The 17291-nt window shown below is 36.6% G+C and overlaps 2 protein-coding genes across 6 annotated transcripts in view; both read left to right on the top strand.

The window, feature by feature from the left end:
• LOC107701142 (homeodomain-interacting protein kinase 3-like) overlaps positions 1–3341 on the top strand; it is a 20458-nt gene extending 17117 nt beyond the window's left edge. For both annotated transcript variants that reach the window (XM_016503105.1, XM_016503095.1), the window contains exon 14: positions 590–3341. In XM_016503105.1, the coding sequence (XP_016358591.1) occupies positions 590–1018 (429 nt within the window). In that variant the 3' untranslated portion in view covers positions 1019–3341. The remainder of the gene's footprint in view (positions 1–589) is intronic.
• A 2497-nt stretch (positions 3342–5838) lies between these two features.
• The window catches only part of LOC107701119 (UPF0606 protein KIAA1549L-like), a 57234-nt gene continuing 45781 nt past the window's right edge, over positions 5839–17291 (top strand). For all 4 annotated transcript variants that reach the window (XM_016503082.1, XM_016503074.1, XM_016503066.1 and 1 more), the window contains exon 1: positions 5839–6400. In XM_016503082.1, the coding sequence (XP_016358568.1) occupies positions 6199–6400 (202 nt within the window). In that variant the 5' untranslated portion in view covers positions 5839–6198. The remainder of the gene's footprint in view (positions 6401–17291) is intronic.

Below are 17291 nucleotides of genomic sequence, written 5' to 3'. Positions count from 1 at the left end.
GTTTTGTAGGCAAACATTAATGCCTTGAATTTTATGCGAGCAGCTACTGGTAGCCAGTGCAAATTGATAAACAGAGGTGTGACGTGCATTCTTTTCGGCTCATTAAAAATTAATCTGGATTAATTGTAAAGGTTTGATAGAACTGGCTAGAAGATCTGCCAAGAGAGCATTGCAATAGTCCAGCTTGGACAGAACAAGAGCTTGAACAAGGAGTTGTGAAGCATGTTCCGAAAGAAAGGGCCAGATCTTCTTGATTGCCAGATTTCTGGCTGTTTTTGAAGGAGTTATGGTTGATGTGCCTAACTGGATGGTGAAATTGTGATGAAACGATGGGTTTGATGGAATCACAAGCAGTTCTGTCTTGGCAAGAACTGTTGGTTGTTGGTCTATTTCTTTTAGGTATGAAATGTCAGACTATCGTTTTTGTAAATGCATGTTTTAGATTTTGCTGTTTTAGTATATTATATTATAATTATATATAATGATTTTAAATAGGGAATACATTGAGACGGGGCAGTTCATAGGGTCTTTCAGTTGCTATTTAAATTGTTGGAATGAAATTGACATTGTTTTGTTTCCTCCCGCTCAGGTCCAGCATTACGGGTCGTGCCACAAGAAGTGGAACGGCAACTACCGGCAGCCACGCCGGCCACAGGCCTTCATCCCGCCCACAGTGCACGGCCCTACCTTCTCGCTTCCCCACGGCAGCCCCCCACACTCGGCCGGCCACCCGCCACCTCCCGCCCTCCTCTCCTATCCGCCTTCCGCACCCATGGCCCACCTCTTGCCTTCGCCGTGCCCACCACCGGCCCCTCGGGCCATCTTGCAGCCCGCCTACAGCCTGGTGCACCATCAGGGCATCAGCATGGGCATCAACCACAGGCTGCTGCCCTCCCCTACCCTGCTCCCGCAGGGCCAATTCAAAGCCCTCTTTCCCCCGCACTCCTATGTGGCGTCACCCATCTACGCAGGCTTCCCCCTCAGCCCCAGCAAACTCAGTCAGTACTCTTACATCTGAGCTGGAGCCCGCGGCAGCCACGCGCACGCAGCCGGCACTGAGCTGCCACATCTTTCTTTTCTTTTGAAGTTTGACAACAGTGATGATGATGATGCAAATCGAGCTTTATAGATACCATGGAACATAAAACAAACAAATGGATGCGTGAGTGAGTGAGTAGATTGAACACAAAAACTCACTTTTAATGTGTTTTTGCACATTTGATACAACAAAATCCCTAGTCGTGAGACCCTCGGCAGAGGGCCACAGCAGATCCCCTATGCTATTTTTCGATATTGCCTTCTGACGTGTGTATTAGACTCTCATTCAAGCCATCGCTGTCGCCAATGTGCGTGCGAGTCCCCTTGTGGCGACCTGGTGTTACCTGTCCGTATTTTTCCGTAGCTCCTCAGTGTTAAGTCTCTTTTAGACCTGTGTTGAAAAGGTTCTGTCACGCTGCATGTCTCTGCATGGGCATTTTTTTACTTAAAAAAAGGGGGGGAAGGCCTGCAAACCGTCGCTTTTCGCCCTCTGTGTATATGTTGTACGACTTGCTGCATTGAATCCATTGGGGTTCAATAAACAGTGCCTTAAAATACATGTTGTTGCAAGTTACCCCGAGTCCCACATGCAGTCATGCGTGTACTGGACTGCAGCACTTGAAAAACTTTCAATCGTTCTTTGTGATTTTTATATTAGGGCTGTTTCATACAGTAGATATTTGGTTTTTTCGTGCTTGGTGCATTAGCGCATTCGTTGGCTTACATAATCAATACATCGGTGTCGTTTCTACTTGTTTAATTCATCTCTTGGGGTCGCGACAGGAGTTTTTTTGTTCAGAAAGCAGATTGGGTATCTATCCAAATGCGCCCTAATGGGTCTCATGTTTTAAGCCAACAAAAAAAACTCACTATTCAACACCCGATTGGCTATTTGCGCCAATATTAGGCTCATGATTTGCCCTTTTGTACAGGCGAATGATTTGCGCATTATTTGGAAGCGAAACAGTCCTTTACGTGTGTTATTTAGAGGTGGATGTATTGTGCTGAGTGGTAGCTGAGCTTGATTCTTTGAGGATAACGTGCTTCGCCGTAGCAGAGGCCGATGAACTATGTATAGAAACGTTTGAGTACTTTCATATTTGATAATCTGTTTCTACTCTAATAGTATTTACACTGTTTCATGAAACTGCAATACAATCCATAGTTTTCGGGGTGTGTTTATCGTTTTCTTTCCATCAGTTCTATGTTAATTTTAGAGTTAGAAGTGTTATCGGTGTTGGATTTGTATCAGCAGATAGCTCTTTGATGATATTGTATGGTTTCATGTTTGCTTTGTGCAGAATTATTCAGTATTTGAGTATCCAACTGTAAAGTCTATCATTGCTGGAGTATTCAGTGCTTTATAAGACGAGAGTTGATCGTGTGCAATTTTCTTCATAGATGCATGTGACAAGATTGGATTTTGTATTCCCTCTCTCACAATTTAATTGCTTTTTTGATGTTGTTTTTATTTCATACATTCCGTCAGGGAGAAATAGCTTTTTTTTCTGTGTGAATTCATTTTTTTTTTTATTAGATTTGAGTTTTTCCATTAGGTGCATTCTTTCATTATGCTTTCGCTACACCAAAGACAGTCATCCATTTCTTAAGCAGAGTAGCTACTGTTTTAGCGTAGACCTCAAGCGTAGTGTAGTTGAGGCCATATTTAACAGAAAATCTTTGTAAAAATGTTGAGGTTGATGTTTAGCTTTTTCGGGCAAGTTATGACTTTTTCATTTATTCTTGAATGTATCATAGATAAGCTGCTATATACTGATTGCCACTTCATAATAGCTGTGAAATTAGATGATTAACTGTTCTTAGCCTTCTTATTTTTATATATGTCTAATGACCTTGAAATAGAAGTGAGATTTTATTTTATTTTTTTCTTTTCCGTTTGTTTGTTTTTGAGTTTTACCGTACTGACTGGCATCAGAAGCATTTTAATGCCTCTCTCTGTTTTGCTTTCTTTTTTTGAAGTGTCATTGTAACTACTGTATTGCAAGTAATGGCGATTTTGGGGTTTTTGTGTGCGTGGGTTTGTGTTCTTTTACGTTTCGTTTGCATCAGTGTTTTATCTGTTATCTTGGGGCTAATCTTACGTATTAGATGCATATTGGCGTATATCTATCTTAGTACGTATATTTGCATTTTGTTAAAGCATAGCTTGCAGGATAGATTTAACTTTTTGTTTTAAGTATCAATATAAATTCTGTATTCAATTACCCACTTATATCACCATTTCAGACTATTAATTTCAGTAATGCTATTAGCACTTGCTACTTTTGATAAGCTAGCCAAAATTGCTTTATTTATCCCCCCCCCCCCCCTTATTATTATAATTGTACATGAAATACACACATGTATCAGGTATATTAATGTGTTTAGAAATGAAAAAACAAGACAAAATGCACGTTTTGTTCTGAGTTATTAGGGCATCCGTTCTCATTTTGTGGGCTCTCATTATATGGGTATGTTTGTTCTCGCATCAGTCCCTGCTCTTTAAAGCAAGCGACACTGCGTTAGTGCCTTTGAAATGTGCTTCAGACCTTTATATCCCTTCTACAAACACTGCCGGCCAGCCTCTTCCTCTCTTTCATGCCCCCTCGGACGGCATGACCGAGGAATGAAAGCGTAACTGCAGTGTTTGATAGTCGTAACTGAAGTGCTGTTACCAACCAGTTGCTTAAAAGTAGACCATAATCCACGGTAGACATCCTGTCAGATGTTGATAACCTGAAAACCAATAGCGCGAGTCATGCAATGCAGTAATCACCTTTAAGGTGGAAAATGGATGTTTATTTCTCAAAATTGTGGAAAGGAAATCCAGTCATGCTTGATTCATTTATATTTTTATGACCAACAACAAAAAACAATAATGAAATGATATCAGGGATTGTTATGATTATTATTATTATGCTGACTAAACACCCAAGACACGGTTTTCTCATATTTGGGGAGCTATACATGATACACTGTGAATGGAAACCACCATTTGTCAAGCAGAATTAACATTGCCCTTTGTTTCACAGAACGTTATCAGAGTTTATTGCTTTAGCGTAGCCGACTTCATGGAGATATAGTCCAAAATATGGTGTGGTTTCTCACATTATGAACCTATATTTTATATTTAGCATGTAGCACTAGAGATGAGTACTAAATTGCTACTCATGCACACACATTATATGAATTCACTGCATTAATTCACTGCAAGTAAACATTTCAGAGATGTTTTCATTCTAACAAGGTCTACCAAACCCAACCTAATAAAAGAGTGAATCTTAGCACAATTGCTATGGACTGAGGGATCTGCAAACTAAAGTTGAAATGTCTTTGAAAATCCCAAACCAAACCGTTTTTATTTGTTTTCTTTGATTCATGTTTTTCTTTTAGAAGTTCTTGTACAGTTCATTCAGGGTCCTTGAATTTGTCATATGTGCTACTGTGTAACACTTGCAGTAAGATTTGGGTTGGATTGCTTTAGATCTATTTTTAAATCTTCTGCAGATTATATTTTAGTAAAAGTTAAATCTCACTGCAAGTTATCGGTAATATTTAGACTTAAGAGCCAACAGACTTGATTTAGTCAATCTGAACTGTTACCGTTTTCATATTTGTACATTTTTTGTGGCTTTTTGATTTCTGTTTGCTTTTGATTTCTATGCTACATTAGTTTGTCATGTAGCCACTGCACTGTGCAATATTCACTATATGAGGACTGGGAAACCTTTTTTGTTTGTTTTTTTCTTTTATTTTTGGGTGTAATGTCTCTTACAGTTTGCAGTCGTATTTCTCTCTAGTTCTCAGTGATTTATATGTGACCAAGCCTTATGTACTTTGTCACAAAAAGCGGGTTTTCCTGGTGACTATTTGGTGAGTGTCAAATTAAAGAAATTATGGTGTATTGTCAAAATTCACTTTGAATTAAAATATATATTGCTGCGGGCACACACAGTTTGTTTGTCTTTATTCAAAGAAATCTTTAAGACAACTTATTTGAGACAATTTTCCAACTTGATGGATATTCATTTGTTCCTAGAAATGTTAATTTCAAATTTCTTATAACACAAAATACAAGGGTTTTATTTTCTGCAGATTATTTATATTTTGTCTGTTATATTTACACTAGATAATAATTATATTTAAAATTAAACCACAAATAATATGGTATTAAAAAGTGTACCCGAGACATGACAAAAAAAAAACTCGAGTTGAAATTAACGAAATTGCGCCATCATGTGAGTGGAATCCAAATCTTTTAATGACGTCTTATAATGGTGCTTCCGGTTGTTATGTAACAGACACCATATTATAAGCACACAAGGACATTTATTATGCTAAAACCTTTCTAAAGAGTAGGCCTACACGTATTTTAATACCCAGTTTAATACGGCTGGATTTAAGGAGCAATTCCAGGTCAATTCATGCTGCAGTTCACCTTCAATTTATTCTCCACTTTCATATTTAAAGCATTTAACTGTAATATTTAACCATATAACGTGAATCCACCGAAAACTGGTAATTTTAAGATTGTAGGTACCAGTATTAAATTCTGTCCTATAAACACACCTTGTGGTAAAATGAACTTTAAACTGTTTTTTAAAGGTATAGCAACACTATAAAAGATTGCGTTATTACGTTTATTTAAGATTCAGATTATACGCTTTTTGTAAAGAATTTCATAGAATGGACCATAATAACAGGCTGTATGATGTCGAGGGACAGAATTGGTGTGTACATTGGCACCAGTCATCCTCATGTAAACCCAGCAGAGGTCGTCTTCCTCTTGTACACCAGTCCTTCTAATAAGGCGCCTCATCACTAGTTCGCTTGGAGACGTGATATTTTTTCCCAATCAAACGCAGCCGATTTTCCGTCGCAGCATCATTGACATAAGTGCGGGATTGTAGGATTGCCGCCGCTGGATTCCTATGCAGAATATGCTTTAATGAAGCACGATGGATAACCTGCTCCAGTAACGCGCGCGTGATTCATGTGGTGGTCTGAATGCGCTTTGCAGACGCATCGCCTTAAAGTTTCAATGCTGACATAGAGCAGAAAAACAGTGGAGAGAAGACCTCAGTCTAAGGAACTGGAAAGGATAGATCAAATGTCTTTTTCGGGACCTTTCGGCCTATTGCTGAATTTATCTCTAGCCAGATGGCCCCAAGAAATGCGCGTAACAATTTCTACATTTTGGGCTCCAGTTGCGGGAATGGCAACGCTGGAACCCAAGGCATGTCGGAATGGATAGGCTTGTCCTTGTGCCGAAGATGTGTTGACTTGGACGGAGTGTGGACCAAGTGTCTGATATCTGTTGGAATTGCATTGCTCCTGGTGCCGTCCATATTTGCCATAGACGGTGAGATATATTTTGGTTTATGTTGTTGACAACCTGTTTGAGTGCCCAGGTTCCAAACATTTCCAAAAAAAGGTTCTTTTGTTTATGTTTAATTTCTGAAACTGTAGCCTACGTTTGAATTTAAATTTAGAAATTCGAATAATTTCAATTGAACTATTTTGTTTAGAGGGTTTAATTGTTCAACGCAATGCGGGATATAAACTGGCCCTCTTATGAATAGGTTCTTTTAAAGAATCATCTAGATTAAGAGACAGACCGTACATGTTTGGATATTAACCGTTTGTGTGTTTGTTTTGTCTGCGATATGTTCCGTTTCCTGTGGCCGTCTGCGAGCAAAACAGCAGAAACAAACAGACACAGCAGAACCTCTCAGACAAAAACCAGTTGCAGGTAGCCCTACATCACTCTAAAGCGCTTGTGTATAAACAGCATGTGGCGTCTGATCGAGGCATTCAGTGCTGCAGTGCCGGGCGCTCTGTGTTCGCTCCTCAGAGAGAGAGAGAGAGAGAGAGAGATATATATATACCGTTCCCAAGAAACGTTCACAGCAGTTACACTACGTCAAACGGACTCAGCTCCACACCAAAACCACTAGTGCGCCATGTGAAGAAAAATAGTGTGTGAAAATGCACGAGACCAATTAGTTCAATTAAATGCAGGGTAGGTGACTGATTTAGTTCTGTGGAAGGCGTAGGACTATAAAATGTTCGACCAATCAGATTATTCAGTCCGAACATTACTATAGGCTTTCCTACCTGCCTGTCAACATGTGTATTTGCATACCTCTGCGCACCGTTGGCGTTATTATTAATATTGTGCGCTCTGTACTGCCATCTCTCATCACTGGTAAGCCTCTGGTCTGCCTGTGCACGTTCATGTGTTTTGGAGGAGGCGTGGCTTTGGAGAGTGATTATGCAGGGAGGGTGGGATCTTATGCTTTCAAAGCCAGCTTGCTATTGCTAGCCTTTAAATTATTTATTCAACTACAAAAACGTTTTGGTTCAGATGGCAACTGAACTGCAATTATAGTATGTTGCTGTTATTCTTCTTGAAAACCAAGACAAGCCAAGATTTAAATTCAAAATCGATTTTTTTTAACCATATAGGCCTAGAACAAAATTCTCACAATGTTCCAGGAACCAATAAGTGTTAACTGTGTCAAAAAATGCATAGGAAGGGGTCTTGTGATGATTCGTTTCCACAGTTATTAACTTTGTAAATCTGTAAATCTTTTATATTTTTATTCTTAAAAAATCATTTTAAATACTATACATTGTGTTAAATTATAGCCATAAATTCCAGAAAACTCTTTAATGCTGTTGTGTGGGTGTTTCCAACACAAGGGCTGAGGGAGTGATGGCAAATTTGACGTGTCTTCTGATCTCTTCTGATCACCATAATCAATCTCTATAATATTTTTCCTTTTTAGGTAAGTCATAGAAATGCTGTTGAGGATTTTGTCTTTTGCTGTTGGGTAAAATGAGAACACAAAAAGTATATTTGTTGTGGTTTCCATTCACGATTATAAATGTTTCAACGATTTTCACTTCTGAGAACCCTGGAAGTGTTAAAAGCATCAATTAACCAAAAAAGTGAAGATATGGCCATGAAATATTTGAGGTATTGAATTATTTTATTATCTTATTATCTTACTTGTAGAGACTGCGGAGAGACGGAACATCAGCACAGCCAGGTAGAAAATACAGTGTTATACTGGACAACAGTAATTTATTCATTAATATTTGACTGCTGACCGATGCAAATAACCAATTAGAAGCAAGTATTCTAGAGAGCTGTGTAATAATAAGATATAATTTATTTTCAGTCAGTGACAGTAGCAAAGTTGGTCCATGTTGTTGGCCTTCTGCTGGCATATCAATTGTTGTATCTATCCCCAATATTCTTGACCTTTGACCCCATCTCCATTCCTCCTCAAAATTATACTCAAGCATAGACATTTCTAGTGGTACATTAATATGGCACTTCCAACCCCATTCACTTCTCTACTAATGAAAAGTGTTGCAATATATCAGTAGCCTTTGCCTGAGGACCAGAAGAGCATTTAACCAAAAAATGATTTAATTTGTGCAAACAAGTTCAGCGTTGATTATGTGAACTAACTCCAGGCATGACGTCCCTTTCTAAACATCTCGAACCAACACAGATATCAGAAAGGCAGATTAGATTTTCTAAAGCTAGAATTACAGCAGATTAGTTATATTTGGGCACACAGACATGCATCGGTCTGGACCATAGGCTTAATACACAGAGGTAAAGAGCCTGTGCCTTCTCATTCATAAAACCGCCATTGTCCTTTTGGCTTTGAGCTGGGTCTATGGCGTATGGCCAGACACACCTGTGGCTTGCTGAGGATGAGGCATCTCTCCTCAATGCCCCTACAGTGATGCTCCTGCTAGTCAACAGGAGCCTGCTGTGCTATGTTGCCATGGGAACCAATCTACATTTTTTTTTTTTTTATTTTTACTGGTGTGGAAAGAGTGAGTGTATTACCAGAATGACAGTGATTAACTGCTCAGTTTGATTTTCAAAGGCCTTTTTGTGGCCTCAGACCTTCAGCAATTAGTTGAACAGAACTAAACTGGATTCATGCTTTAATTGACTATTTTGTGGGGATGTTTTTTTGTCACCTGTTAGTTGAAAGGTTGTGTGTAACCAGGAACCAAAGCCAAGTTTTAATGGAGTAGGCATAGTGTTTTTGCCCCTGTGGTCTGGGTATAATTATTATAGCTGGAGAAGCAGGTCTCTCAGTGCTCCTTAAGAATTGTGTTAGATGACTCGCATTTAAAAACACGGACCAGTCAATCTGATCCTCTCAAAATGTTTGAAGCATTGCTGCAAAACCCATCTGTTCACCCTCAAGAGTAGAACTGCGTTAAAAAAAAACATGCAATGACAACAGCGGGAGTCTTTGATTCACAGCCATGTACTGTTGAAATGACTGAGAACAAAGGGAGAGCTTTTTTCATTGTTAATACTGCCATTAATATAGTTTGCAACATAAAAGACTTTAGGTAAAAACTATTATGACTTCACTGTGAAATATTGATATGATTAAAGACAAGGTTGGCACAATATTATGATATATTAACTAGGCCTGTCAATCGATTATAAAATTGAATCAGATTACATTATATAGCCTACTGATGAATTAATCATATGGATTACATATCGATATTTGCTGAAATCATATGAAGATGGTTTAATGCCAGTATATTATTGTGGGAGATGAGTAAGATATTAAATAGGCATTACAAAAAAGGGCTTTAGAAATGATTAAAATTATTATTTTCCTATACAATGCATTTTCATATGACTGATCCTGTAATTATCTACAGTATGAAGAGTGCATGTTAAGCTATTTGGGTTTGAATAATAAGTTTAATACTATTAATAATAATTAAAATAATAATATTTTAATTCATTATTAATAATATAAACCACTATTAATTAACAAATAACATAATTCATAATTCTAACAACCCTGAAGTTTAATCGCTGAAGTTTAATGCGATTAATCGCATCCAAAATAAACGTGTATTTTTTACATAACATATGTGTGTGCACTGTGTATATTTATTATGTATATATACAGTGGGTACGGAAAGTATTCAGACCTCCTTCAATTTTTCACTCTTTGTTATATTGCAGCCATTTGCTAAAATCATTTAAGTTAATTTTTTTTCCTGCTGCAATATAACAAAGAGTGAAAAATTTAAGGGGGTCTGAATACTTTCCGTACCCACTGTATGTATGTATACATTATATATTTTGAAAATATTTGTATTTACAGTACATGTATATATTTATATTCATATAATTAATTTATATTATATACAAATATATTTAATGTATAAACATAATATATTTTTCTTAAATATATACATGCATATGTGTGTATTTATATATGCATAATAAATATACACAGTACACACACATATATTATGTAAACAAAAACTTTTATTTTGGATGCGATTAATCGCGATTAATCGTTGCCCAGCACTAAATTAATCTAAATAATAATTATATAATAATAATAATATTCTTTTGATTAATATAAATCACCAATAATTAAAAAATAATAATAATTCAAATTCTGAACACACCCCTAACCAGAATGTTAAAGCATTTTTCAATGGCTAAAGATGTAAATATCTACAAAATTATGGGAAGTGTATTTTAAGCTGTTTGGATTTTAATTAACTGCAGATGTTTAATGCAATTAATAATAATTAATTAAAATAATAACAAGAATAATAGAAATACTAACAACAATAATAATAATCGTTTGATTCATATTGATCTATAATAATTAATAAATAATGTAAATAATAATTCATAATTTGAACGCACCTCCAACCAGAATGTTGAAGGAATATTGATACAGTGCTGCCTTTCCATTATTTCTCGGTGTCTTGTTAAATTCCCAGTGTGGCCACACAGATCTCAGATACTCTTAAGTGGTCAGTGAATTATATCAGTGAAGGTGAAAAACCTAAATAAAGAGCATGATTTTATGACTCTTAGCCTTTTTTAAGCCTTTTGGCTTGTGCTTTAACCATCCATCTTGATTGTCTTTACACATTCCACAGAATTACATTAGAGCCGGAATAAGCTTTGTTAGCACCAGGATTCTTTCCAGAGGGTCAGCGTCTGCCAGGGAAAAGATGCTGCACACCACAACTAGTGTTGAAATGCTAAAATATCACATTTTAACAACTAGATGTGTGGCGTCTCAAACAGCCCTGAATCAGTTAATTATCTGCTAATGTCTGCTATGACCAAAGCAGCTGATCTGCTTCCCTGACTGACCGTTTTCACAGCTGACATGTTCTCATTTCCGACGATTCCACGCTTCATTAGCGAAACAGTCAGTGTGAAAGTTGATTATGTCGAGTCTGATGTGTTCTCTCTGCTTCCATATATACAAAAGGTTCTTTTTTTCCTGCTTCTTTCTTATTTGCCACAGCAAGGGCCTGCGCAAATTCATACTCCCAGTTAGTCTCGATGTTCCTCTGTCATTATAATGAATATATGGTGATTATGTTCTTCTATAACATTATATACCCAAAGGTGGTTTTTGGTGCATGCCTGGGACAAACATACACATCTAATGCTGAAATATCTGTTGCCACGTTGCAGTTATGAGTTCAGTAGCAACAACAGTGACCATGTGATGATGGATGATCAGTACAGAGTTTTGACAAGCCGTTAGCAAACAGTACATCTCCAGAGATGAATGACTTCAATCAGGTTACCCACCACCTCTTCCGTCTTATGATTTGGACTGTGGATTCAGGATGTTTGGAGCAAAAATGGTTAGAGATTGTTTTCCTTGGCAGTTTATTGGATAATTTGTCTTAATATGAAATAAAGAATATCCAAATCACTTGATAATGTGGTTGTGCTAACTCTTTTATAAGTATGACTCCGATTGAAGTGTAGGCCTAGACTACCATAGAAAGTCTAGCATACTTTATTAACACTTTAACTAGGTATGAAAAATGGAGTCTGTCAGCATTTATTCCATAACATTGTTATGATTTGCATTTGCTTTATGATTTCTGGAGTTATTGGCATGTAACAGTGTAATATACAGTGGGTACGGAAAGTATTCAGACCCCCTTCAATTTTTCACTCTTTGTTATATTGCAGCCATTTGCTAAAATCATTTAAGTTAATTTTTTTTCCTCATTAATGTACACACAGCACTTCTGTCTCTGAGCTCTTCAGGCAGTTCCTTTGACCTCATGATTCTCATTTGCTCTGACATGCACTGTGAGCTGTAAGGTCTTATATAGACAGGTGTGTGGCTTTCCTAATCAAGTCCAATCAGTATAATCAAACACAGCTGGACTCAAATGAAGGTGTAGAACCATCTCAAGGATGATCAGAAGAAATGGACAGCACCTGAGTTAAATATATGAGTGTCACAGCAAAGGGTCTGAATACTTAGGACCATGTGATATTTCAGTTTTTCTTTTTTAATAAATCTGCAAAAATGTCAACAATTCTGTGTTTTTCTGTCAATATGGGGTGCTGTGTGTACATTAATGAGGAAAAAAAATTAACTTAAATGATTTTAGCAAATGGCTGCAATATAACAAAGAGTGAAAAATTGAAGGGGGTCTGAATACTTTCCGTACCCACTGTAAATGTACAATATGATATTGTTATATTTGGAATGGGATTTGGAATTGTTGCGAGCCAGATTTTTTAATCTGACGACATTTATTGCATGCCATAATTGATATCTGTTGGGATGGATGATATAAGGGTTCCATATTATATGACAGCATTTTAGTGCCACTTAAAAAAAATAGAAATAAGTAAAAAATAAGATTACAAGAATGAAATCATATCATTATGAGATTAAAGTACTATTTTAAGAATGGAGTCAAAAGTCTCAAAATATTACTTTATTCGCAAAACATTATGACTTTGTGACCTTGTTTTGTTACAATTTTATTCTTGTATTCCTATGACTAGTAATTTTGACTTTATTCTCAAACTATTACAAATTTAATCTCATATAAGACTTTGTTCTCATATTGCTACGACTTTATTCTCAAAATATTTTAACTTTATTTTTGTAATCGTAGATAATTTTTTATTTTTACTTGACATTAAAATGCTGTTGTGATATTGATTATTGGCCGATAATAGTATTTTTCCATGTAACGCTTGCTTAAAGTGAAACTTTAAAAAGTCTAACAATATAATAATACTGTTAAATCTTTAGCAAATATCAAAATGATGATCCATTTTTTCATTCTGTACATTACAATGTTATGATGCCTAAATTCACTAGTAGAATTTAATTTCCTTTTAGTGTTTTATTTTATATTTAAACAAAATAGTATAATTTAATAACATTTTCAAATATTAATGTTTTATAAAAAAAAATATTTTATATTGATTTTTATTTTATATTTATTTAGAAAAAAATATTATATTTGAATGTATAATATATATTTTAAAATATAATTTTACTATCAGCCATTTATTGGTTGGCAGCCATAACATAACAATAATTATCAGCCAGAAAAATCGATCCCTAATGTTTTGTATTAATTATACAGCTTCTTGGTCATTTATTGCTTTATAACAGCTCTCTTGTTTGTCACTTGCGTATGAGGACATCTGCTATAACACACAAGCCACTCATTTTCAGGTCATGTGCATCGAGCTAATACTTAGATCCAGCCATCTGATGCCAACCATCTCCCAAAAAGTGTTCCTTTGCCAGGAGCAATGACAAACAAATATGTTTTATTTAATCTGTTTTGTTAATGAATGAGCAGATTATGATGTCCATTATCCATGCCATAAACCATAGAGTTAGCGTTTTGCTCCCTTTTACTCCCTCACTTTTATCTATTTCGCTTAGATCAAGGGATTGATGCTGACCCTTGCCAGATTAATACACAATTTGGAGAGCCCGTAATGAAATTGTGTGCCAGCTCACACCTGAAAATCTCCTCAGGTTTATGAAACAAGGTTTATGCTGGGGAGGGGCTAATCTGGTTTGTGGGCAAGGAAAAGGGGCATTACAGGGTCAATAGATCATAAACCGAGACATCGCTTGTTTTATGGTGCTTTTGGTAGCATGTTGGTGATTTAATTATTATTTTGTAGCTTTTATAGCGCACTCATTTTTTTAGAAGTACATCAAAGCTCCAGACTGGCTCAGCTGTTCATGTTTCGGTGTCTGATGTCTGTCTGTCTTTTGGGCCTGATCAAAAGCTGCGTCCTTGTTTTACTCAACCATCGACCGCTGTTAATTTACACGGAACTCATTGGCCTCGTTTGACTCTAGAGGTGTTTGAAACGTCGTTCCAGCAAACATACGGGAAAACCGGAGCAAATATTCAGGCTAATTAGGCATGTGCATTTGCATAATTCTCTTTATGCTTGTGGAATCGCTTGCGTAATTAAATCAGACGGCCGTCTTTGTTCTTGTTGATGGAATCGCCACATTCGATTTCGTCCCTACCCTTAGATATATTTAATTGCTAAACGGTTGCCTTCGTATCTTGAAATAAAAGTACCGCGCTTCATGTTCACACCCGGAATTTCACACATGACAGTGCTCATTAGATGAGAAAAAGGAAAAAGGAGCTTTATGCATAATGAGCTCTGTCCTTGTCGAACCTCCAACTTCATCAGCATTACCCTAATAAAAATCTCTTGGGGAAAATGATGTCATGTAAAAGGAATGAGATTATCTATTTTTGGGCTGATGTTATGTGGCCATGTCATGTTTACTATGCTAAAGCCCATAATATTCAGTGTAATTCGTGTGTAGAATGCATATTTCGAGGACTCTCGCTTGCTCTGCTCTGTTCCCTGGGGGTCAGATTGGCTTGAACATAAGAGATGGTCTGGAAAACTGGGAAAGAGACTGAGGGCCAATTCACTAAACAGCTGCGCTACTTTTCAGTGCTGCATTACAACACCAAAACCTGCATCTATATTCACTAACCACCCGCAATCCAGTTTAACTAGTTGCTAAAATGCACTGAAATAATGCTATGGTGTGAGTGTTTAAATTAAGCCTTTCTTTTCTGTATAAACACATTCTATAGATGTCTTTTTTGTTGTTTTAATTGTAGTTTGTGTCGTTTGATAAAAATATCCTTTAAATTTCAGCCAGTATTTCATCATTACATATTCATGACTTTGTCAGTTTTCTGACTTGAATTACATCTAATTTTAGTAGATGACAATAATATTTTAGTTGATGAGAAAAAAGGTTAGTTTGTTGTTTCTTGTAAAAAGTAAATTAACAACCAAAATTATTCAGGTTTTTACCAAATCGTTCAGCCCTAATAGGATTTCACACTCATAAAAATCTGGAGTAAAAATTACTTTTTCATTATGTATGTATTTATTTATTTACTATGCTGATGCAATCCCCCAAAAAATCATCCCACTCACTCTAGAATAATTCATTTTTTCCAAACATATGTATTCAAGTCATCTGGTGAGGATTCCTGTATTTTTTCATATCACAATTCACAATATATATATATATAGCAGGAAAATAAAATGTCACTTTTTCCAATATTGTGCAGCCCAAGTTTACAGTGCCCTCCACTAATATTGGCACCCTTGGTAAAATATGAGCAAAGGCGGCTGTGAAAATAAATCGGCATCGTTTATCTTTTTGATCTTTCATTCAAAAAATTCACAAAATCCTAACCTTTCATTGACAATTGAAAGTGGGGGGAAACTCGCGTTATGAAATAAATGTTTTTCTCCAATGCATGCTGGCTACAATTATTGGCACCCCTAGAAATTCTTATGAGTGAAATATCTCTGAAGAATATTCCCTTTCATGTTTACATTTTTTTTTAGCACACCAGGGTGACTAGGAGTGTGAAATTGTCCAGCCATGACTTCCTGTTCCACAGGATTATAAAAATTAGGAACACAAAGGCCAAATTCCCTTAATCATCCATAACAAAGAGTAAAACCAAAGAATATAGTTCTGATGTGAAGAACAAGATTGTTGAGCATCACAAAATAGAAAGTGGCTGTAAGAAAAGAGCTAAAGCATTGAAAATCCCCATTTCCACCATCAGGGCAATAATTAAGAAGTTCCAATCATGTAAAGATCTTAAAAATCTGCATGGAAGAGGATGTGTGTTTATATCATCCTAATGCACTGTGAGGCAGAGAGCTTGAATTCAGTTTTAATGGGGTTTGCAATAACCTGCCTTGCTCTTGAGACACTCGAGTCGAGTGCGTCAAAGATGTCCCGCACAAGCTCCTGAATATTCCAACACATTCCGAAAAGAGAATATGGAATCTTTTCCACTCTGTGTAAAAATTTATATAATTTCCAGTCAATGCTGAAACTAACCAGGTCTGACAGTTGTGTGAGAGGCTGGGAAAAGTAAAACAGACACGGAAACGCATCAGTTCTGCCTGCAGGTTTGCGCAGGAGGCTGAAGAGACACAAGCTGTTACGAGGATTGATGGGAAAGTAGCGTGAGGGCTTGCAGAATTTCACTTTTGCTGTGTTGGCATGTCGAGTGCTCGGCATCTGATTGCTAATTTCATCTCGAGTCAAAATAAATCAGTCATTGCATGTGTATTGTTTTGGTTTGGTTTATGTTGTTCTTGCACTCTTCATTATATGTTTGAATTTTTAAATAGTAGATGCTGTAATATTTCCAATTACATTATCAATCTTTTTTAACCCTCCGGCGGAGAGTGATTAGTGTAAGTCAGTCGCATACACACATTTTTTGTTTCCCCCCCAGACTCGACGAGGACTAGATGACCTACCCAGAGCCCTGCAAGGAAGTCACATGACCCCCTTTGTCCAATCAGGCGCTGCTCGGTGATGCTTACACAGATGTGTGATGGTGTTTGCCTCATCAGTTAGAGAGGCTGGAAGGGTACAGGCTGTTATTTTAATCAGATCTGTGTTAGTATCTTCGTCAATAATTCATGTCATCATCCTTTCAGCTAAACGGAGCCACAGCTTTTATGATTACCGCAGCTCAATGGCTCACTTTTCAGGATTGTGATGTAAACGGGGGAGTCTCGGGAAACCGGTGACATTATTTTAAGCACATTTGATTTCCCAGTTTACATTCTCATTACTGTGATGCAAAAATCTTATTTTCATTACTGTGATGAGAAAAACAATGATATGCTGTTTCATTTATGCTGATTTAAATGTAAAAAATGTTGTATTTCAGTCAAATTTTCTGTAATTTTGCGGTGAAATGTGCATGTAAATAATGTCGCAATTCATTTGGTTGTTTTTATACAAAAACCTAATTCGTTTGTTTATTAGATGGATAATATTTATTTATGGCCACATAACTTCATTCTGAAAATAATTGAGGATGGATGG

The sequence above is a fragment of the Sinocyclocheilus anshuiensis genome, unplaced genomic scaffold (assembly GCF_001515605.1).
Source record: "Sinocyclocheilus anshuiensis isolate Anshui unplaced genomic scaffold, SAMN03320099.WGS_v1.1 scaffold1423, whole genome shotgun sequence".
Taxonomy (NCBI): Eukaryota; Metazoa; Chordata; class Actinopteri; order Cypriniformes; family Cyprinidae; genus Sinocyclocheilus; species Sinocyclocheilus anshuiensis.
This window is presented reverse-complemented; position numbering and strand designations above follow the sequence as displayed.